This window comes from Triticum urartu, chromosome 4A (assembly GCF_056163025.1).
Source record: "Triticum urartu cultivar PI428250 chromosome 4A, HENAU_Tu73, whole genome shotgun sequence".
NCBI lineage: Eukaryota > Viridiplantae > Streptophyta > Magnoliopsida > Poales > Poaceae > Triticum > Triticum urartu.
Genome location: NC_141876.1, coordinates 605,132,676 through 605,155,762, shown reverse-complemented (window position 1 = coordinate 605,155,762; position 23,087 = coordinate 605,132,676). Strand labels below are relative to the sequence as shown.

General features: G+C 45.3%; 2 protein-coding genes and 1 pseudogene across 2 annotated transcripts; all 3 read right to left on the bottom strand.

Annotated features, from left to right (window-relative positions):
- Positions 1-974: 974 nt before the first annotated feature.
- On the bottom strand, positions 975-8,311 carry LOC125531003 (uncharacterized). The gene is given in 5 exon segments (XM_048695403.2): positions 975-1,993; positions 2,337-3,546; positions 3,549-4,793; positions 6,436-7,608; positions 7,852-8,311. Coding segments are annotated over 4 exon segments (3,855 nt in total). The 5' UTR covers positions 8,176-8,311; the 3' UTR covers positions 975-1,993; positions 2,337-2,433.
- Positions 8,312-12,645: 4,334 nt separating this feature from the next.
- LOC147977226 (uncharacterized) lies at positions 12,646-14,216 on the bottom strand (annotated as a pseudogene).
- A 2,168-nt stretch (positions 14,217-16,384) lies between these two features.
- On the bottom strand, positions 16,385-18,432 carry LOC147977225 (nascent polypeptide-associated complex subunit beta-like). The gene is made up of 6 exons (XM_087519205.1): positions 18,295-18,432; positions 18,113-18,180; positions 17,862-18,010; positions 17,698-17,754; positions 17,280-17,318; positions 16,385-16,737 (listed from the first exon to the last, which is right to left on the bottom strand). Exons 2-6 carry the CDS (start codon positions 18,178-18,180, stop codon positions 16,577-16,579), a joined length of 474 nt encoding a protein of 157 aa, XP_087375331.1. The 5' UTR covers positions 18,295-18,432; the 3' UTR covers positions 16,385-16,576.
- Between the last annotated feature and the right edge of the window lie 4,655 nt (positions 18,433-23,087).

Here is a 23,087-nt window from a genome sequence, read left to right as displayed (position 1 = left end):
TCCAATTCTAGTATATGAGTTTGTTCAAAGTGGTACACTATTTGAGCTTATCCATGGCAAGAACCAAGCGCTGCAAATCTCCTTCAGGACCCTCTTAAGAATTGCTCACGAAGCAAACGAAAAGACTCAGCTTCCTGCATTCCTATGCATCTCCCCCAATTATTCATGGCGAAGTGAAAACTTCCAACATCCTTCTTGATGATAACTGCATGGCCAAAGTACCGGACTTTGGAGCCTCCACACTAGCCCCATCTGACAAAGAGCAGTTTGTCACTATGGTTCAGGGTACTTGTGGATATCTTGATCTTGAATACAAGCAAGTTAATTGACAAAAGGATTATTGTCGGTGACTTTCATATCCGCTACAAAAGAGAACAATCTATATGCAATGCTGGCGAGCAACGTGAAAGGCCAAGAAAGCATGGCATTGTTGAGAGGAATTGCGGACCTGGATAAGAAATGCCGAGATATGTGTGATGGCCTTCCATGAAAGAGGTCGCCAATGAGCTCAAAAGATTGAGGAAGCTTTCAATACATCCTTGGGTAGGGCGTACGGTAGACATTACAATATACATTACCAGAATGAGCAGCGACCTAGATTTTCAGAGTTCGTCAAGAATTCGAGATCATGCTCGCTTGGTTACTAAGGGATTGAGGGGCCAGGAAGAAATATATAGGGACGGTGGCCAAGAGAGCGCAGGATAGAATGATCAGTCAAAATCTGACTTTCCCCTATTCGAGGCAAACTTCTATGTGCAACAAGCAACCAGAATGCGCCTACATTGATCAGATCAGAATGTAGGTTTCGGTGGAACAGATACAGACATGGTAATGCAACTTTTAATCAATAATAATAAAAGACTTAGAAATGCTGCTACATGCATCCTAATTTCAGGCTTTGCTGAGCTAGGCCAAGTTTCAGTATTGTCGACTAGATTGCGAGTGAACCAACCAGCGGGGTGTCATCATCAAAAGCAGATAAGAGGAATCCATTGGCATCATGACAATCAGATCTTATACAGTAGGAATACAGTAGGAATATTCCCTAGGGAGTTCAGCGAGGAAGGCCTCTGATCGGCGGGGCCACAATACCTTACAAAAAACAGACAGTCCATATATATAGCTGGCAGACAATATCCGGGCAGCACGCAGAAACATCTCATGGCATAGCAGCGGCATGAGCACACACGGGGTTCTGAATGAACCAATTAGAACCCCTTATAAATGACTTACAAAAGCAGATGAATATATACGTACAACAGAGGTCTGCGATGATGCTGATATACATGGTCTTTGAATGCCCGAGCTGTAATGAGATATACTCCTCATTTTTTTTCCCCTGTCCGTTGCTGCATTTACATGCAGATGCAGTTTTTCCTCTTTTGGCTTTCCTTGGAGAAGTTTCAGAAACAAACAAACAGGAGCTGTAATAACGAACGAAGGATGTAAAACCTGTCAAGTTTCATTCTCAGTAATGGACCAACTGGGGGCTGTGGCCCTTTTGCTCTAAAACCCCAGATGAACAAGTAAAGTACCCTCCACAACCACAAGGCTGGCTAGCTTCTCCCAGTTCTTCCCACAAAAAAATAAAAATAAAAATCCTAGTTCAGCATGGAGAAATTAGACGGCCATTGGTTTGAAGACTGAGCTGTGTTGTCATCCATTCCATGGGCGCCAGGATTGGTAGGTATTGATCATGGCGTCAAGGGTTCCTTTCCTCTGGCAGAACCGTCAATGACATCTTAATCTCTTTCTGAATCACAACAATAATCATGGCAGGTAATGGAGTAGAACAACTACTTGAGAGTCAGTCAAGTCAGCTACTTGAGAGTTCTCCCGCCAACAAAATATGGTCCTTAGTATCCCAGCGAGAGCTTGGTCTGAAAGAAACTGCTCCTTGGAATTGGTCGCTTCCTTGAGCTCTGCCTCATTTTTTCGCACTGCGAAATTGATCTTGCCTGAGATTCAGCAAGTCCAGAGCAGCCATGTAAGCCTGCACACATGATTGACCAGGTCATGGGGATGTGAGCTTCATGTTAGGCACGATGAAAACAGATAACGGAACCAGTAATAAGTTGCATTCAGTCATTCATTCCAAGTCTGTTGTGCAGCCAACAGACTGCACGTAGTTCAATGCATGGAGTGAAGCACCACTTGAAAAAGAAGTACGGAGTAGGATGCAAATTCAATTTTCTAAATGTTCAGAAGATTAGCTACAACTAAGACTGCATCTTCATCTAAAAACATAAAATTCGATGAACTTTCTGCCCTTGGAAGACTGTGTAGAAAGGAAAAAAAATTAAAAAAAAAAAAGAAGGCTCCAGCAGGCCGTTTACCTCCTCTGCAGCCTCTGGAACCAACTCCAGCACCGAATGAGTAGAGCAAGTATATAGCCATAGGGAGCAAAGACGACCAACGATTTTGTACAACAGCTCAGCGCAGTACGACTTTGGGGATGTGACCAATCTTGTGGGCACCCTCCCCTTGGCACCTCTCAATCAATATTGGACATCTAACAATTATGAGAACTTTCAAAGCAGAGAGACTCCGTATGCTTTCAGGCAAAGATGTCAGGTTGGGGCAACCTCCGATGGAAAGTTCTTCTAGGCAAGTCAACTGTCCCAACCATTCCGGTAATATCTCTAGGCCTTTGCACTCCACCAACGCCAATTTTGTAAGAGCTGTGAGGTTCTTCATACTTTCAGGCAAAGATGTCAGATTGGGGCAATCTGCAATGATAAGTTCTTCTAGAGCCAGCCTAGAAGGATGAATGGAAGACGAGAGCTTCCCAAATCCTTGTTCTGGCAAAACTGTCTCACTGTTGCTCAAAAACCAATTCATACTTCTTGGGGGATATGGTAGGAACTTCAAATTTGGGCAGTCCTTTACAACCAAAAGATGCAAATTAGGGATTAGAAACTCTTTGTTTTCTTCACTTGACTCTGTTGTCAACCATTCCACCAAATTCTCCATCGACGCCAAGTCCAGAACTCTTAGTTGCATACAAGGTCCGCCCTCTCCATAGAATTCCTTACCAATTTTCCTAATGTTGGGACAGTTCCTCAGACACAAACTTCTTAAATTTGGGAGTGCGCCAAACGGAGGAAGACAATCACATGCTTCCAAACCATCAAGAGTCAGTTCGCTGAGAAAAGGGAGGTAGGACGAGATGTGAAACATCCAGTTAGGGAAATCTTTGCCCCTATACCCAACCAGCCAAAAGTTTTCAAGAGTCCGAGGAGGTACGAGCCTTTCCAGCACAGATTTACCACTTGATATATAAGACATCCACTTAGGGATCCAACCAAGTTTTAGTACTCGGATATCTGATTTATCACGCAGTTTGACCCTGTCTGCATCTTCCGGATCCCAGACTTTCTCAAGGCCTGCAAGTATCAGCTCTGAACAAGTCAATCCCACAAGATCCACTATACTGCTACATCCTCTACTCTCTATCTCATGTACATTATGATGTACCATGCCCACAAGATTTAGACGCTTTTTAATGGCTTTAACCTTTTCAAGCAAATTAGAAGGTCCACTGTCGCGACCACAAACTGGGTGAGACTAGTCATGTCACCAATGCTATCAGGGCAGTCATCCATATAGAGAAGGCCATTCATGTGCAATATTTGAAGCTTAAGGTCACCAAATGAGGAGGGGAGCTCGCTGAGCCTCAGACAGTATGACAAATGAAGATACCTAAGCTTAAACAACTTGCATAGCGACTCAGGCAATTGTCGGAGCTTAGCACAACTTGTTAGGTTTAAATATTCAAGCTCGAAGAGGTGATCAAAACATTCAGGGAGTTCTTCGAGGTTATGACAGTCTGAAAGATCTAGATATTTCAAATTATTAAGTTGGCAAAATGATCCTGGCAACATTGAAACCTTGTAGCAACCAGAGAGGTCCACGAACTCAAGTTTCTGAAGAAGGCGAAAATTAATTTGTAGGTTTTCAAGTTCATGACAACTTGATAGGTTCAGATGCTCTAAGCACGGAAAGCTAACATTGCCAGGTAGTTTTGTGAGCTTGGAACAACCTGACATGTTTAAGAGCGAGAGCTTAGGCAGGTTGCCGAATTCATTGGGGAGCTGCTGAAGAGCACAACAATTTGACATGTCTAGATGATGTAAGCATTTAAGCTTACAGATTGATTCAGGCAACTCTTGGAGTATAGAGCACCCAGATAGATTGAGGAAAAATAGTTGAGTGAGATCCCCTAGTGATGCAGGCATCTTACTGAGGCTGCTACTGCCAGATAGGTCCAAATAGCAAAGTTTGCTGAGGCGACAAATACTGTCTGGAAAGGTTTCAAGCATGGAATTGGAGAGAATAAGAGTTTCCATGTTTTGAAGTACATGAAAATTCTTAGGAAGTGATTTTATTGGCAAACCCGCGGCATCAATATACCTAATTAGCTTCAATTGATTAATGGAAGATGGCAGCACCACGCCACTTGGAGCAGGTTGACCTTTAGCTGAATGTCCACTTAGGTCCAAGACACGTATGAACTTGGATCGGGAAAATGCCTTTTTCGGGAGTTGCAGCCCCCCTAAATCCCGAAAGTGAAGGGATCTAAGCTTGCCTGGAATATATTTGAAAATCTCAGGATCATTCTTGAAGTTGGTTAACTGTGCATGTCGGCAGTAACGAGCTCTGTTCCAGCTGGTGCTTTTGGTAGCATCCAGGTCAACCAATTCATCAGCAGCAATAATTGATGCCAGATCATGCACCAAATCATGCATGACCAGTTTTGGAGGAACTCTGAAATGCAATGGACTTGGACTAACCTGCAGGGGTAAGTACTATCAATTTAGTATTGCAAAGATAAATGTAAAACCCCTTGACAATAGGAGATGATCTAGTAAAATTGCAGCTTCCTCTAAATCCACGGAGCCCTTATATAGAACAACTATCCTAACCACTTTTTTTACTACAACCCATGGATTTTCATAAATTGTTTGTATGGCATTCAAACTAGGATAACTAGCAAAGCATGTAAAGCTAATAAAGCGTATGATGTACACGAGGAATTTTCATACATATTTGTTTACATATGTTTTGCGAATTTTTCAAATTTCTCTGGATGCTGAGTTTCACTTGTTTAGTTCATGAAGTACATAACCTGGACTGATGAGGCGACAAGGTTTATGCTTGACTGTTGTTTCAACCTTCATTGCAACTTTCAAGTTCAAGAAACAATGCCACTTGCAACGCACTGACGCTCTAAATGGCAGGTTTTATCTTGGAGCGACTCAAAACCAAGTGGATAGACTATATGGATCAGACTTGGGCGTATGGCTAAGTATTATGTCTTAGATGGTATCGAATGATCTGATAATGGTTGGTTAGTATGTGAACTTGATTTCGTCACTCTGATGAATTTTATGTATCGAACAATATTTGGGCTATTTAATGTATGGATTGAACCATGTCAATGTGAAGTTCTGGGAAGGCTTGCTTACACATGTATTTATATCATGTATTATATGTGAGTGTTAGTTTACACCTATGTGTTTTTTATTGGCTGGCATGCAAATTCTGAATTACGGAACCAAACCAAACACAAGCCAATCAAAGTTGCCAAATGTTTGGCAAGACATTTGGCTTGAAACCAAATGGAATTCAATGGTTTTGCCAAAAAAAAAGGCAAGTACCCTAATGATGTGGCTCAATCCAAACAGCCAATAATTAGTGGGGCTAGATGCGACTCAATCCAAACACACCCTAATGATGTGGGCTGCCCAGCGGACAACCTAGAAGAATCTGGACAGGAGGGCCATGGGCGGCGTTTAGGGACTAGTGCTTCACCACCAAATGTGCTGCAATTTTCGTTGTTTCTATAATTTGTGCACGAACTTTAGCACGAAACTGTTGTGTTACAAATGTGAAGCCTATCTTATAAAATTATTAAATTAGTATATATACATGTAGGGGGGTTGCACCTTTCTTTTCCAAAACAGAGAGTGGCTGGTTGCAAAAGGAATGCCACAAATGCACATAATTTGGTGAACTCCAACTAGGATTGTATCATCGATATGTCATACTGGGGATCTAAAATATATATAGTATATCTGATTCAAAATCAATGAGAACTAAATTATTAATAAATTGATCAAAATTAGATTCTAATTTCATGGCATATAATCGAGATATTAGATCCAGGAGTCGAAGGGCAAGAAAGAATCTAAAACTAAAGATATATTAACCCAACATAATCAAAACAACAGACCTACTGTATTAAAGTACAAAACTGAACTTATCAGTACTAATAATAAATTTAAATTTAGAAATGGTTATATTAAATCATTAACATAAATTAAAAATCAAAATGCAGGGCCTAATTTAGAACCTATGAAAGTGTGTTCTTATCTATAAATAAAGTTCAAAAAACATAATGGCAAAAATGAACCAGCCATAGTCAAAACTAACCGAAGCAGATCCTGGAATCCGAAGAAAGGACATGCCTAAAAGATACTTGATGCACCTTTGACCATCGTGCCTTGAACTGATGTACCCAAGTGCATTCCATTGCTGGATTATATGATTGATGTGCATGACAAAGCCCTTGGGGAAGGCTGCCAAGTACGTGAAACACATCTTGAATTCTATCTTCATGTAGTAATAGCTCACCATTAGCCTCTCTAATGCTTCTTCCTGATGTCCTTCTCTCAAACCCAAATCAACCTTGGTGTCTCTTATATCTTCCCATGCACCCACGGTCCTTAGCTCCGACATTACCTGCCCAAGAGCATTTGCCACGAGCGGTAAACCCCCACACTTGCCTGCAATCTGCTTTCCAATTTCTTCTAGGCCACTGTGGTCATCATCAGATCCAAATGCCCTTTGCTTGATTAATTCCCAACAATCACCAGGTTCTAAAACACCCAAATCGATTATGTCAGACTCAGGAACCGGGCAAATTTTCCTCTGATTTGCAAGAAAACCAGTGCGCAATTGTTGCACTACACTTCGGCTTCGGGTAGTTACTATAATACTGCTACCCTTGCGGCCATGTTGTAACATATCCTTCAACCTTTCAAGATTATTTCCATCTTCTTCCCAGAGATCATCCAGAACAATCAAGTATCTTCTGGTAGCAAGTTCCTTTTTCAGATGAAACTGCAAATCGGAGTTGTCAAGGTTGATGGTGCTATTCATCATTCTTTTCAGGATGGCACCCCCAATTTTGTGCAAATAAAACTGTTTGGACACATTAACCCAGATTGCGACATCAAAGACACTGACCCTCTTGTCTGCAAGAACTGATTCAGCCAGTGTCGTCTTGCCTATGCCACCAAGGCCAACAACTGGAATGATGGAGATATCCTGCTGGTTAGTTTCTTCAGTTGTGAGTAGCAGGCTGATTATCTTCTCCTTCTCGATGCCCCTCCCCACCATTCCAGTTTTCACGCCATCACCGTAGTGGACTGCAGGAATTTCATTGTTTCTGCTCCCTTCTCCCCTTGCTTGTTGAGGCACAAGATTAAGCCTCCTTCTGCCCTCCTTTTCAACTTCGTCTATCTTCATCATCACCTTCTTCATCTTGTGGGGCATGGTTATTCGCTGCAGGAGTTGATTGTTGCTGGAAAACCATAAGCTGACCTGCAAAAAGGGGAAAATTGAAGTCGGTAAGCACAACTTTTTTCAGATCAGTTTCAGACTCTCATGCACCGCAGGAGCAGCCAGAGAAGAAGGATGGACACGGACGTTAGTTACAAAATAAGGGGATAAAGATGGGCTATGGCATAACCAGACGCACAAGGACATTTTCTCCAAACACGATAATCAAAGAATCAATGTCTTTTTAGATAAGAAGAGTAGAACAATCAATATGGGAATGAATACCTTGGATTGGCTCTTCTTGATGAGGTCATTGGCGTCCAACTCGTCAAGCACATCCTCGACGTCATAGGCAGTGCGCTTAAACTTGGTAAGCCAGCGCTGGAAGACTCTTCCGCCATCTCCTCCTCGACGCGACTTGTCGTCGGCATCGCTCAGCACCGCCTCCAGATCTTTCATCGTCTCCTCCATCTCCAGCACCTCCTCTCTGTACCTCCACTGCAGAGTGACCTCCGACGCGGCATAGTCTCCCAGCATGCTGCCGAGCTTGCCGACGATCTGCTTCCCCACGGCACCCGCAATTACGCTCCCGATCCCGCTCATGGCCATGGCTCTCCAGCGAAGCCACCAAGCTATTGCTCTCCTCTGTCTGAAGTCCGAACCCACGAGAAGTGAAGTGTGAACCCACGAGAAGAGAATGGAGTATTGCTGTTGTGCTGCGTCTGTAAATTGGTTAAGAGTGCAACGAGAGAGACTCCAGCCAGAGATTAAAAAAGGAGGTAGAGAATATTGCTGCTTTCCTTTGCTATGTTTGCTGGGTGAGCATGGAGGCAAGGAATCGCTTTTGCTTTGCTTGCATGGAACCAAAAGCATAACGAATATATGGAGTGGGCGTGTTTCTTTGCTTGAATCTAACTCCAAATTAAGACATTCTATCTATGCGTGTCGTGTGTGTGTGTCCATGAGATGTGATGCGCACTGGCTGGTGTACGTAATTAAGGTGCAACTGATCGAGTATGTAATAAACTAACTTAACTGCTTAAAGCAAAGTGGTGTGCGCCCCCTTGGCAATCATGCTTATTATTGCTTAATAAAGCAGTTGTTGAACCACTTTGTTTCATTTTCGATGAGATGATGTAGAACATGAAGCGGTTTGTTGAAATTGTAGAGAGCTTGGCACCACATCACAAGCTCTCTGCAAACACTAACTATAACGTTCAGCATGCAGGATGTGAGTGACGAAATAAATATTGGGGTTGGATTTCTTCCCTCCTGTCCTGTCCTGAGACGATCGAAAGCCTGAAACCGTAATATATATTTTCTTTGAAGCGGCGACATTTCATTGATTTAAGCAGAGGGGAGAGTGACAAAAGGGGTGATCAAAGGAGAAATTACAACTGCTCCGCAGCTAGGAGAAAAACTGCGAGTCCAAGATCAGGAGGGAATACTTTCACGTCACTTCCCCGAAGGGTAACTCTAGGCACTTTGAACCGGCCATCCGCCACTGCTCCATGTCGCGCTTGCAAGCTTCAATGATGTGCCTTGCGTTTGCCTGCTTTCCCCTGAATGTACATGCGTTGCGCTCTAACCATATATGCCAGGAGATCAGCGCCAAAACGGTTTTCACACCCTTCCTGTGGCCGGGTGCAGCCACAAGTGAAACCGTAATAATCACAAGCCTATTGAGGACCATTAACATTGAAAGGCATGTCTGCTTGAAAGCTGACTAGCTAGTAAATGTGCAAGAGGATATGTATGTATATTCAGAACACCATACACAGAAGAATGTAAAGAGCAGATTCCAAATGTACCTTGATGGTTTTTCTTTTGTAAAAAGAAGAGATCCTTCCCAGAGACATAATATTTCCCCAGTTGACATGCCCGTCCCCGGATCCTTTAAAATGTCACCAATATGTATAATTAATCTTGTCCTGCTGCAGGCTGGCTGCAGCTGATGAATTTTGTAGCAGATTCATCCATCCATCTGAATCTGAAAGAAAAAAAAAAGAAAAGAAAGGAACCACAGAGAGGAAGATTTTGCACGTGGATAAAACATGAAAGGAAACTACAAAGAGAAGAAGTAACACAAGCTACAAGAATAAAGCTCAAGTGGCGCGCGTCGCGTCGGCCGGGGTAGAGTACCTCCGACCCCCGCCGCCGCCCCGACTCGACCTCCGACGCATTCTTGTTGGGGCCCCGACTCCACGACCTCTTCCCGCTATGGCCCAGGTCCGCCGCCGCCCGCCGGTGGCCTCCTCCCGGATACGTTCCCAGATCCGAGGCCGCTGCCGCTGCGCACAAAACTCTGTCCGCCGTGTCGAGGTGACCTGTGTGTAGAGCGTCTCTTTTTTGTTTTTTGTTTTTTTGGTGCGAGGACATTGAAAACCTTTATATTTTTTTCTTACAATAGCAAATGTTTATGTGTTGATGATGCCACGAGCCCACGACTACTGATTCACTATTCTCATTAAAAAAAAATTAGATTCACCCCCCCATATCAATTCACCTAATATAATCGGATCTTCACTTTATGGTGTTGGTGGGTGTCCATGGACAGCCTCTGCAAGATGCGTTTGGCTGCTACGACGGTGAACCTCTTTGTTGGTGGGCTGACTCGTTGGTGATGGTGATGTTTTGTGGACTTGCCAACGTCAGTGCGGGTTGTGTGTGTGGGAGCTTGGGTGAAGACACTGTCTCGACCTTGGGCTTGTGAGCGGCTGCAAGCATTGTTGACGTTTCCAGAGGCATCACTACATTGCTGCTACATCCCTCTTGCATGAATCCGCTCCGGTGGAAACCATAGATCCCGTGTGATCAGACAATGGTGGTTACTTGGCATCGCTATCTCTGTCGAGGGCTTCTTCCTTGGAGCTAGGCATCCGCAAGCGGGACAAGCGGGGCGTGCCGATGTTGGCGTGAAGGCTTTTCTATGGCAGTGATGACGGAGGCGATCAAAGTCTGAGGAGTGACAACAGTTGCGGTAATCGGCTCTTCTTCATCATGTCTATGGGATTACCTCATGTTGTCTTATTTGTGGTGAAGTCAAATATGCGGCGTCGGAGCACCGACGACAGGCGGTAGGTGGTATGTTAGTTGGTCTTTCTTGAGGTGTGTGTGGGGTGTCATGTGTGCGCCGCTCAACAAATTGTGACAACTTTAGCTAGATTTTTCATTAACTAATTGAACAATACTCTTTTTTGAATTAATGTATAAGGCTAATATTTTATCTCAAATTCTTAAAAAAATAACTTGACTTATTCATCTGCTAGCAAGAAAGGCACACGATATATGTCACGAACATCTCTTTTGTTATGAACTTACTTAAAAATTTCTCAATTTTTTTCTAAGACTATACAAGCTTCTTTAATATGTCATGATTATATTTTTAAAATTGCATGAATAATTTTTTTTAAATGGTACATTTTTTTTAATGTGTGACACTTTATTAATGTCAAACATTTGAATTAAAATGTGCTAATATTTGCTTCCGGTGGCTACATATGTTTTTTTAGACACGGTGTCTACATACGTTTTTTTAGGGGCATCACCAAGTTTTATTGCTCAAAAACTACATGGAGTAGGATTACAAAAGGATCATGGGGTTGGACCATCCAAACATGTCGTCCTTGATCAAGAGAATTTGAAAACTTGGCTAACTTGTTAGCGTCTCTATTAGTTTCTCGGCCTTCGAAAGTAAAGAAACAATCAAATGAAGAAGATCTCCTTCTAATCTTAGATATGATAGTACTCCCATTGCTTCCATTCTGGATGTTTTTTTTTTTTGAAACTGGTCAACAATTGCTAGTTTTCATTAGCTTAGCAGAAGGGAGCGACACAGAGAGAGAAAACTGAAAATAGAGCAAAATTATGTCATGCTGATATCTCACGGGACATGCCCAAAAGGGTGCTCTAAGCATTTTGCGCCCGCGATCTGCCATTGCTCCATGTCTGAGCGGCAGTAGCCGATGATGCTGGCTGGGTGTCGGAGTAATTGACCACGGGTATCCTGAAGACAGTGAGACAATATTTCAAGACATCGGGGCTAGCAAAGCTCCTCAGTCCGACTGCTCAGGCCGCCCCAGACGGCCCCCTGTCCGACTGTCGGGCCGGCTCACCACCCGGCTATTGGGGCAGCTCCCAGTCCGGCCTCCTGCGCGGAGTCAACTGCTGCTCCGACCCGACACCGACAAGACATCCACATCGCGGCCATGCCTGGCCACTATTGATGCATAGGCATACACTGTTCATCCACTGTACACTCCATCATGTATATATAGTGTAGAGCCACCAACCAATAGTGTTTCTTATCCCCTGGGCACTAGTATATAAGAGCAACTCCAATAGGGCGATCCAAACGGACGACGCATTTGTCCGCTTTTTGTCCGTTTGGGTCGGCCGCCCGCCCAATGTCCGCCCAGTTTTGCATTTGGGTCGGCAATGTGCCCAACGCGCCGACCCATTTCTTATGTCCGCATTCAACTTCTAAGAAAAAAGGCCCGCGGTCGATCATGCCAGCGGCCATGTCTCATGCCGGACACCATGCCAGTGTTGGCATACAATGCCGGCTTTAGAAAATACCACAGTTCATGCTGGCGCACTCACCAGCCGGCCGGCTCACATGCCAGCAAACAAAAAATGGTGGGACTTGAGTTCGACCACGCCATCGCGGCTCCCGTGGTCATGCCGGCATACAAAAAAGATGGCCCTCGGCGCCATAGATCACTCGTCGAACTTGAGCATGTCGGCCTGCATCTTCTCGAACCACGGCCTCTTCCTTGGCGACAAGGTGTTGAGATCCACCTTCATGATCTCCACCCCGGTCATCATGCTTGCAAGAGCCACTTCTTTTGCCTTTGTCTTGGCGTTGACGGCCTCGATCTCTAGCATCTTGGCTTGCTTCTCCTCCTCGAGCTCGAACATCTTGGCTTGCTTCTCGGCGTCAAGATCAAGCCTCCTCCTTTGGATCTCCATGAAAGCATCCATTTGCTCCGCCTTGAAACGTCGGCGCTCCTCCTCCCTTGAGTCCTTCTTATTCATCATGCCGTCCACGCTTGCGATCAAGGCGTTGGTGGCCGCATCTCACTTGTCCTCCTTCTTGGAGTTGGTCTTCCCCCGCGGCCGTGCCGGCTTGCCCTCCCCAACATCCTCCACGTCGCCCTTCCCCCCACGTGCCTTGAGTGCGGCATATTGTGCCTTGAACTTCTCTTCGTCCTTGATGACCCGATAGCAATGGGAGAGGTTGAAGCACTTGCCATTTGTGTTGAACCTTGAATGCCTCCAGAGCTTGAAATGCCTACAAAATGTTTCCATGCAAGCATATGGGCAAGTGATAGCAAATGAAGACATAAAAGGATGATCTTGATGCCACAAAAGAGGGCGGCTTGCTTGCTATCATACCATGTCTTGCATGCCGATGCCGCTCAAGGGGTGGGCCTTGACGCTCTCAAGGGTGGCGCAAAACTTGTTGCACTCTTGTTGGATTACCCTCCACCGCTTGGACATGGAGACCCACCCGCGCGTGCTCACAAATTGATAAGGTGGAAACTTCTTGCGCTCATGAAACTCGCGGTGCACACGAGCCCAAAAGGTCGAATGCTTTTGCTCGGTGCCCGTCTTTGGGTCTTGTCCAATTTCCTGCCAACACTCGCAAAGAAGCTTGTCCTCGGCAGCTGTGTACGCCTTCGTGCGCTTGCTCTTGCGCTTCGGCTTAGGACCGGCGGTTTGGTTGGCGAGCTCGTCCTCGAACAAAGGCTCCACTTCGATGTCGCACTCGTCCTCTTCCTCTAGCCCATAGTCCTCTGGGAACTCGTGGTCGAGGGGGAAGCCGTCCAGGTCGATGCCGACCTGATCATGCATGAAGGCCGCCTGATCGGGATCATAGCCAGCGGCCGGCGTGAACGCCCCGCGGCCGTCCTGGCTTTGTGTCTCGTCGGGATCGTAGCCAGCGCCCGGCGCACCACCCTCGAAGATGAGGTTTTGCATGTAGTCCTCGTCGACGGCGGATGGCATTTCCTCGAACAGGTTACGGGCGTCCGGGAGCCCGCCGGCCGGCGTCTATCGCGCACGTTTCCTCGTGCCGCCGGACGACGAGCCACCGACCACCGGGGTGGCGTTGAGATCGATGGGCACGGGCACGGGCGTGGACAGCGCGACCACACTCATGTCGGGTGAGCACTTCCCGGAGAGGCGGGAGGCCTGCGGGTAGACGTGGAAGCCGGGGACCGGGTTGCAATCCGACGCGCGGGGTGAGTCGGGCAGCACTATCCGAGGAATCGCCGACGAGCCGGTGCTGGCCGCGGCGACGGCGGCTTGGAGGACGCTGTGCTGGCTAGGGTTTACCCCTAGCATGTAGAGCGCCTCCCTCGTTGCCGCGGCGACGCGGGCGTTGGTGAACTCCTGCTGCGCGGCAGCGACGACGGCGGCCTGCGCGGCGGCCTCATCCCTTGTGTCCGCGGCGTGCCTCCGGCCCTTCCTCTTGGCCGCTCCCTTGCCCGTTGTTCGGGCGTCAGCGCCTTCTTCAGCTTGGTCGCGGCGGTGGTCTTGTGCGGGGCACGAGGCTTGCCTTTCCCGGAGGGGGCGACGGCGCCGGACGAGGCGAGGAAGGCGAGGCCGGCAGCGGCGTCGAGGTCGAGGTCGATGGCGTCCTCCATGGCTGGTTGGGGGGCGGGGGCGCGTGCGGGCGGGAGCATTTTTGGGGAAAATGGGGAGAAATGTTGGTGGCTGCCACCGACCGACGGGCCCGGGGAGAGGAGTAGGCGCGCGCGCGTCCGTCTCATGTTCGCGCCGACGCTAATTCGGCTCAAAATTGAGTCTGGAATGGGTCGCCCGCGGACGAAAAATAGACGCGCGTCCGTTTAGGTCGGCGCGTTGGACCGCCACTTTTATCCGCGTCGATCCAAATGAACGCGGGCGGACAAAATGAATCACTCCATTAGAGTTGCTCTAAAGTGACCCAGGGAGCTCACACTGTCACGGGCATACACATATCCATAGGAGCGAAACTTCTCAAAACGACAAAATATGGCCACAAAGCACGGGTGTATAAAGAACAGCTCCTCCTAAAATAGAAAACTAGGAATTCTAGATACCGTTGAGGCAAAGCGAAACCAATGGAAATCACAGTTTATTTTTTAAAAAGATTTAGAAGTACAAAATACCTTAAACATAACAAAAATTACATCAAGGTCTTTGGACCATCAAACGACCACTACCGTCCCTAGTACGAGTCGTCGACATGCTGCTGTCGCCGCTCCTCTACTGTAATCGGTTTGACCTTGTCGATGACAACCGGAAAGTCTTCGTGCAAGTGGCCCTAAGGAGCAGCGCCCTGGAGCCATAGTCGTTGTTGTTGAACCCTCGAACAGGAATTACAATGGGATTTTTTGGTGTAATCGTTATAGTCATGATCATTCTAATATGGGGACAAATGATAGTCGAAAAAACAAGATTGAACAAAGTTAAGAAGGAGTATTTTCGGCAGCACGGAGGCATGCTTTTGTTTGATAGGATGAAACTAGAGAAAGGTCTTTCTTTCAGTGTATTTTCAGAAGTTGAACTCATTCATGCAACCGACAACTTTGACAATAGCAGAATACTTGGAAAAGGGGGGCATGGGACGGTCTATAAAGGGATAACAAATAATAACATGCATGTTGCAATTAAAAGATGGCATTAGTTGACGAGAGGCAAAAGAAGGAATTTGGCCAAGAGATGCTCATTTTGTCCCAAATCAATCACAACAACATTGTTAAGCTCTTTGGCTGCTGCCTTGAGGTAGAAGTTCCAATTCTACTCCCTCCGTTCCGAATTACTCCGTATCTAGTACTAAAATGAGTAATTCGGAACGGAGGGAGTAGTATATGAGTTTGTTCAAAGTGGTACACTATTTGAGCTTATTCATGGCAAAAACCAAGCTCTGCAAATCCCCTTCAGCACTCTTTTAAGAATTGCTCATGAAGCAGACGAAGGACTCAGCTTCCTACATTCTTATCCGCTACAAAAGAGAACAATCTATATGCAATGCTGGCGAGCCACGTGAAAGGCAAAGAAAGCATGGCATTGTTGAGAGGAATTGCGGACCTGGCTAAAGAAATGCCTAGATATGTGTGATGGCCTTCCATGAAAGAGGTCGCCAATGAGCTCAGTAGATTGACGGATGCAGAGAGCCAATGGTGATGAAATAGAGTCCAATGGGCATGCTATTGGTGAAAGTGACAAACAACATATAAGCCCAAGAAGTAACATATACAGAGAGGTTATTTCATCAGCACATGCATGTTGGCAATATGAAAACAGTGTGCGCCGTCAGCTGTAATGACTAGGTTTGTAGGTCTAGTGATTGCTGAAACAGATCCTGAAGCTCAGTGTTAACAGTAGTGACTGAAGTACAATCAATCCGAGGTATTAGTTCCTAAGTTGTACAATCCCCAGGGGGTTTCAGTAGAACAAAATACAGAGATGGTAATGCAACTTTTCATCAATAATAAAAGACTATAAAGTGCTGCTACATGCATCCTGATTTCAGGCTTTGCTGAGCTAGGCCAAGTTTCAGTATTGTCAACTAGATTGCGAGTGAACCAACCAGCAGGGTGTCATCATCAAAAGCGGATAAGAGTAATCCATTGGCATCATGACAATCAGATCTTATACAGTAGGGACATCTTTGATATATCAAGCTAAGGAGAATCTGAAAGCAATCTGAGCATGCCTAATGTCAAGGAGACCACACACTTGAGCAAAACTCACCAAAGGCTGGAGCTCAGGTATATTGTGAACCAAACAACCAAAAAGCGGTATGCAATCATCATCAAAAAGCAGCTAAAAAGGAATCCACTGGCAACTCAGCATTCATAACTCGGATAAAAACTCGGGAGAAACTAAAAGTTTCCAACTGCAGCAAATACAGAAGGCCTAGGAGAGGGAGCAAAACAGGGCCGTCATAGAAAACCATGACCACATAGCAATTCGGGTCAAGTAACGCTTCGCTATTGGTGGGGCGGAGTCTATGAGATCAGGCTTTTGTCTCCTGGGCTACCTCCTCAAAGGTCTCTCCAGGAACGAGCTCCGGAACATCGTCGTCGTTCTCCTCCTTGGGCTGGATGGCGCCCGCAGCAGCCACCTGCTTCTGCATCTCCTCAGCAATCCTCTTCAGGTGCTCCATGTTGTCAGGGCCTGGAACAAAGAGGCAGAATTTAGAACCATACTGGTGCTTTCATAAACTAGTGCATAGTCTTATGCTACCTAGTATATAGCCTTATGAAACGTAACACTGTAACAGGAACTGAACAAGCATCCATGTGTCAAAGCTAGAGAATGACTATTAATCACCCAATGACCAGCATAAAAAAACTAGCAGCCGACTTGCGTTAAGTGACACGAGTACAGGAAGGAAAAGTATGGTGTAAGAATGCAGCAACATAAAAGGCAACAGGTAATGTGAGTCTCTCAACAAGTAATAAAACAGAGGTCATAAATGTTAAGCCCAATTGCCAGTACAGAATTATAAATCAACTTTCAGATTATTAAGCTAAGCTATTTATTGGATGGTCTCACTATGTCACACAGAGTAGCATACCCACTCTGACATATAATAAAATGGAAGTCAAATACTTGAAGCCAAAGCGCCAGCACAGACTTGCTATAAATCAACTTAAAAGATGATTAAACTAAACTAGTAATTAGATGGTGTAACTAAGTCAGAAGGAGTAGCATACCCAATTGGTTGATGATCGAAGGAAGAACATCTTGTAGCTCTGTCAAGTCAAACCATGAATATAATAAGTAAACACAAATAGAATGAATACAAAAAGAAAGTGCCAGAGAAACAGTAATTCAAAGGCAACAAGATATTAGGGGGAACACATGTTTTAACAGAAGGCATGTAATGAATGGACAAACTAAAGTGCATGGCTTCACGGTTACAAGACTAATCAGGTGCATAGAGAGATGTTATAAAAATGTTCAGATTGACTAGGACAATTAAGGAATAACAATCAGTGGATCTCGCTTGAATGGATGCAAATGAGGGTCAGCTGTTGCATTAAAGCGATGCATCCATAAATCCAATCTATGAATGTTACAACTTGCATCATCATCATGACCAAATGATAGGGAGGTGGGATGGATCCATACTCTTGGTCTGGGGAGTCCCACTGACCACCCATGTGTTTGCGGCGATGGACGCTTGCACTGCATCGACAGAAGACAAACAAGTCAGTAATCCCCATCTCCACCTCCACACGATAAGCAGAAGCAAGCAGCGAGCATACAACTAGGAGAGCACCGAAAGGGCGCACCTTTGGGGTTGAGGAACTGGATGACGAGGTCGTCCTTGAAGATGTTGACCTCCTCGATGGCGGGGATGGTGTTGACGCCCACCCTCTTGAGCGTGCTCTGCAGCCGCTTGTCGTCCGTGGTCGCCGTCTTGTGCACCGCCTTCTTCTTCCTGCACCAGACCCCAACCCAAGGAGGCAGATTAGCACTTGAAAGCCCAAACTTTTTCCTAGATCGGTCGCCAGCAAGAAGCCAATCGAGGCGGAGGACCTACCGGCGCACGGTGCCCTTGCCGCCGGTGCGGACGGCGCCGGCCATCTTCATGAGCCTCTCCTTGTTCATCTGCGGAACCAACCAGCCACCAAACAAACAATCCGTGAGATCTCCGTCCCTGCGGCGGGGCGCCCGATCTGAACCCGCGATTCGCGGGGAGGGGCGTGGGGGAGGAGGACTGACCTTGCCGGAGGGGGTGGGTCGCGGCGTCGGCGCCGGCGGGCGGTGGCGCTTGGGCGAGCAGCGGGGAGGGAAGGGGGGAGGAGCGGCTGGGGCGGCGGCGCGGGGGAGTCCCGTAGGTTTTGTGGGTGGATTATAGGGTTTTCCTTTTTGCGCACGGGCCCCTGGATATTTCGTGTTTTGCGCGTTGGACCCTGGATTTAGTGGGCTGGGCTGGCCTTGCTGTATAGGCTCCGGCCCATGTTCAGCGTCGGCGCGGGAGGCCCTCCATTTGTGGCGGATTGGGCCCATCATCCTCTTTTTTTTTGAGAAACATCATCCTCTTCTCCATCTAGAAATCCATTCATCTTTTTCTAACAAAGAAAGAAAAGCAAATCCATTCATCACCAGCTAAAAAAGATGTCTAAAAAATAGAAGAAGATAGAGATTACCTCAGGGAGAATAATCTCTCAACAGCAATCTGCGTCTGTACCTGAACGTCTCATCACACACAATTTCATAACGGCCTATGAGCGCTTCATTATATGAATACAAGGGAAACTAAGGGTAACCGTTTATGTGCGCCGAAACTGGATATGATGAAGGCTTGTGGCAGATTGGAGTGGACATGTTTGATGTTGAAGCTAGGAGTTAGTCCTCGGTTTACGGAGACTGCTATAAGGTGTGTTTCATTGGTTTATTTTTTGGTACTATTTAATGGTGGTAGTTTGGATGTTTTTAGGCCATCTCTGGGCCTGCTGCACGGGACATTATTTCTCCATGTTTTCTCTCTCTTGCAATTAAGGGCCTGCCTTGCCTTCTAAAAGCCCAAGGTAATGGAGTTTGTGGTGTTTCAGTGGCTAACACAGCTCCTTCTGTCAACTACCTTCTCTTTTACCAATGATAGCCTCCTCTTTTTTGAGGCAACAACTATCAGTGCTACATGTGTTCAAGATCTCCTGAAAAAATATTGTGATGTTTCTGAGCAAAGAATAACTGTGGACAAAACTCTTCGAAATGATGTTAAAAATATCATTGCAGTGCAAAATGAGTCCTTATCAGATAAGTACTTGGGATTACTAACGGATGTTGGAAGGTTCAAAGAAGGATGGTTTAAGTATCTCAAGGATAGGATTTGGAAACATGTACATGGATTGATGGAGAAGTGTTTGTCTGTTGGAGGGAAAGAAGTGCTCATTAAATCAGTTGCCCAATCCATCCCCACCTTTTTATGGGCGTTCCAAACTTCCTCGGGAACTTTGTGAGCACATTAATGGGCTTCTTTGAAAGTTTTGGTGAGGAAGTAAAAGGGGCGAGATGAGAACTCACTAGTTTCTTGTAGTACTATGTCCCAACCAATGTTTATGGGGGGCCTTGGCTTCCGAGACATCAAGCTATTGAATTCAGCTTTGTTGGCATGCCAAGCATGGAGGCTATTGCAGGATCCTAGTTCTCTCAGTATTTCATTCTTAAAGCAAGGTGTTATACCCACTGTTATCTTCTAGACACTACATTGGGGTTGGCCCCTTCTCAATTTTGGCGTTCGATCCTAGAGGGAAGAGATATCCTTTCAATGGGGCTTATTTAGCAAACGGAAACCTGCTCTTCCACTAGTGTTTGGCTGAATAACTGGTTGCCTAGAGATTACAAGCTCCAGCACAATTTGTGTGTGTTCGGATAATCCACTATCTCGTGTGGCGGAGCTGATAGACCCGATGAAGAGGTCATGGGATAAGAAGGTTTTGCCTGAGCATTTCATTGCACCAGATATTGAAGTGATTCTAGATATACCGCTCAACTCCTGAGTTCAAGAGGATTTTTGGGTGTGGCATTATGATAAGCGAGGTATTTTATAGATTCACTCTACGTCTATAATGATCTTTCTAATTAAGACTCAAAGGGATGATTGGCTAGAACACTGTCCAGGTCACCCAAAAAAAACTTATTAAATCATTGGGGTATTTTGACCTTCGTAGATATTGATTCTCTATAAAATCAAAAACATGGAGAAAAAAACATCTGGCACTGGACATTGATTTAATAGATAGTCTGAAAAAATATAAAATGATATTCAAAAGTATTCACAAGTGATAAATATAATACTTAGTGAAGTATTTTTACTTCACTAAGTTTTTGTCAGACCTAGCCGAACTCCTAAATTTAGCGGAGTAAACTTAGTCAAGTATTTTTACTCCACTAAGTTTTTATCAAACCTAGCCAAACTCCTAAATTTAGCGGAGTAAAAATAGAGGAGCAAAACGGCGGAGTAAACTTAGTGAAGTATTTTTACTCCACTAAGTTTTTGTCAGACCTAGCCGAACTCCTAAATTTAGCGGAGTTAAAAGCAAATTTTCATAAGTTCAACATAGATTCAATTTAAACAAACTTCTAAACCGAAATTCAACATATAATGTACATAAGTATCGGCGGAAACATATTCTAGTTTAAACCTAAACATGAACTTGAACCTAAAACTAAACATATACATTAAAAACAACTGAAGCACAGCCTGTTGGGGAACGTACTAATTTCAAAAAAAAATCCTACGTACGCACACACAGGATCATGGTGATGCATAGCAACGAGATGGGAGAGTGTTGTCTACGTACCCTCATAGACTGTTCGCGGAAGCGTTATAACAACGCGGTTGATGTAGTCGTACGTCTTCACGATCCGACCGATCCAAGTACCGAAAGTACGGCATCTCCGAATTCTGCACACGTTCGGCTCGGTGACGTCCTCGCCTTCTCGATCCAGCAAGAGGGGCGAAGTAGTAGATGAGTTCCGGCAGCACGACGGCGTGGTGACAGTGTTGGTGAAGAACAATCTTCGCAGGGCTTCGCCTAAGCACTATGAAAACTATGACGGAGGATAAAGTAGAGGGGACGGGGTTGCCGGCACACGGCTTGGTGTTTCTTGATGTGTCTTGGGTGCTAGCCCTACCCCTCTATTTATATGTTGAGCCTTGGGGTCGAAACTTGGAGTAAAAGCCTCCACAAAGTCAGTTTCACCCGAAAGGCAAGAGTCCTTCTCGGACTCCAGGGCCAGACGCCAGGATTCCCGGCATCTGGACCCAGACGCCAGGGACCCTGGCGTCTGGCCCCTGGACTCCGCAAAACTTCCTTTTGCGCTTTCCAAAAACCTTGTGGGCTTTCCCCTTTGGCCCAAATAAAGTGTTCTCGTACACAAACATTTCCAGAAACATCCGGAACCCTTCCCGGAGTCCAAACACTATTATCCCATATATCAATCTTTATCTTCGGACCATTCCGGAGTTCCTCGTCATGTCTGTAACTTCGAACAACATTCGGTCACCAACATACATAACTCATAGTACTATATCGTCAACGAACGTTAAGCATGCGGACCCTACGGGTTCGAGAACTATGTAGACATGACCGAGACACCTCTCTGGTCAATAACCAATAGCGGGGCCTGGATGCCCATATTGGCTCCTACATATTCTACGAAGATCTTTATCGGTCAGACCGCATAACAACATACGTTGTTCCCTTTGTCATCGGTATGTTACTTGCCCAAGATTCTTGCATCAGTCCATAGATAGATCGTTGGAGCTTGCATATTTTGTTAGCACCTTTAGGATTGACAAAACCTTCTGGTTGCATCATATACAACTCTTCTTTAATAAATCCATTAAGGAATGCAGTTTTGTTTATCCATTTGCCAGATTTCATAAAATGCGGCAATTGCTAGCATGATTCAGACAGACTTAAGCATAGATACGAGTGAGAAACTCTCATCGTAGTCAACACCTTGAACTTGGCGAAAACCTTTTTGCGACAATTCTAGCTTTGTAGATAGTAACACTACTATCAGCGTCCGTCTTCCTCTTGAAGATCCATTTAATCTCAATGGCTCGCCGATCATTGGGCAAGTCAATCAAAGTCCATACTTTGTTCTCATACATGTATCTCATCTCAGATTTCATGGCCTCAAGCCATTTCGTGGAATCTGGGCTCATCATCGCTTCCTCATAGTTCGTAGGTTTGTCATGGTCAAGTAACATGACCTCCAGAACAGGATTACCGTACCACTCTGGTGCGGATATCACTCTGGTTTACCTACGAGGTTCGATAGTAACTTGATCTGAAGTTACATGATCATCATCATTAGCTTCCTCACTAATTGGTGTAGTAGTCATATGAACAGATTTCTGTGATGAACTACTTTCCAATAAGGGAGCAGGTACAGTTACCTCATCAAGTTCTACTTTCCTCCTACTCACTTCTTTCGAGAGAAACTCCTTCTCTAGAAAGGATCCATTCTCAGCAATGAATAACTTGCCTTCGGATCTGTAATAGAAGGTGTACCCAACATTTTCTTTTGGGTATCCTATGAAGACGCACTTCTCTGATTTGGGTCTGAGCTTATCAGGTTGAAACTTTTTCACATAAGCATTGCAACCTCAAACTTTAAGAAACGACAGCTTAGGTTTCTTGCCAAACCATAGTTCATACGGTGTCGTCTCAACGGATTTAGATGGTGCCCTATTTAACGTGAATGTAGCTGTCTCTAATGCATAACCCCAAAACGATAGTGGTAAATCGGTAAGAGACATCATAGATCGCGTCATATCTAATAAAGTACGGTTATGACGTTCGAACACACCATTACACTGTGGTGTTCCAGGTGGCGTGAGTAGTGAAACTATTTCACATTGTTTTAACTGGAGGCCAAACTCGTAACTCAAATATTTTACTTCTGCGATCATATCGTAAGAACTTTTATTTTTATTACGATGATTCTCCACTTCACTCTGAAATTCTTTGAACTTTTCAAATGTTTCAAACTTGTGT

What these genes read in the sequence shown, in the direction of transcription:
- LOC147977225 (XM_087519205.1), bottom strand. Translation starts at nt 18,180, where the DNA reads ATGAACAAGGAGAGGCTCATGAAGATGGCCGGCGCCGTCCGCACCGGC. An exon ending in CCAGTTCCTCAACCCCAAAG is followed by an intron (nt 17,755 to 17,861) that starts GTGCGCCCTTTC and finishes CTGTCGATGCAG; the next exon opens with TGCAAGCGTCCATCGCCGCA. An exon ending in TTCGATCATCAACCAATTGG is followed by an intron (nt 16,738 to 17,279) that starts GTATGCTACTCC and finishes TCTTTGTTCCAG; the next exon opens with GCCCTGACAACATGGAGCAC.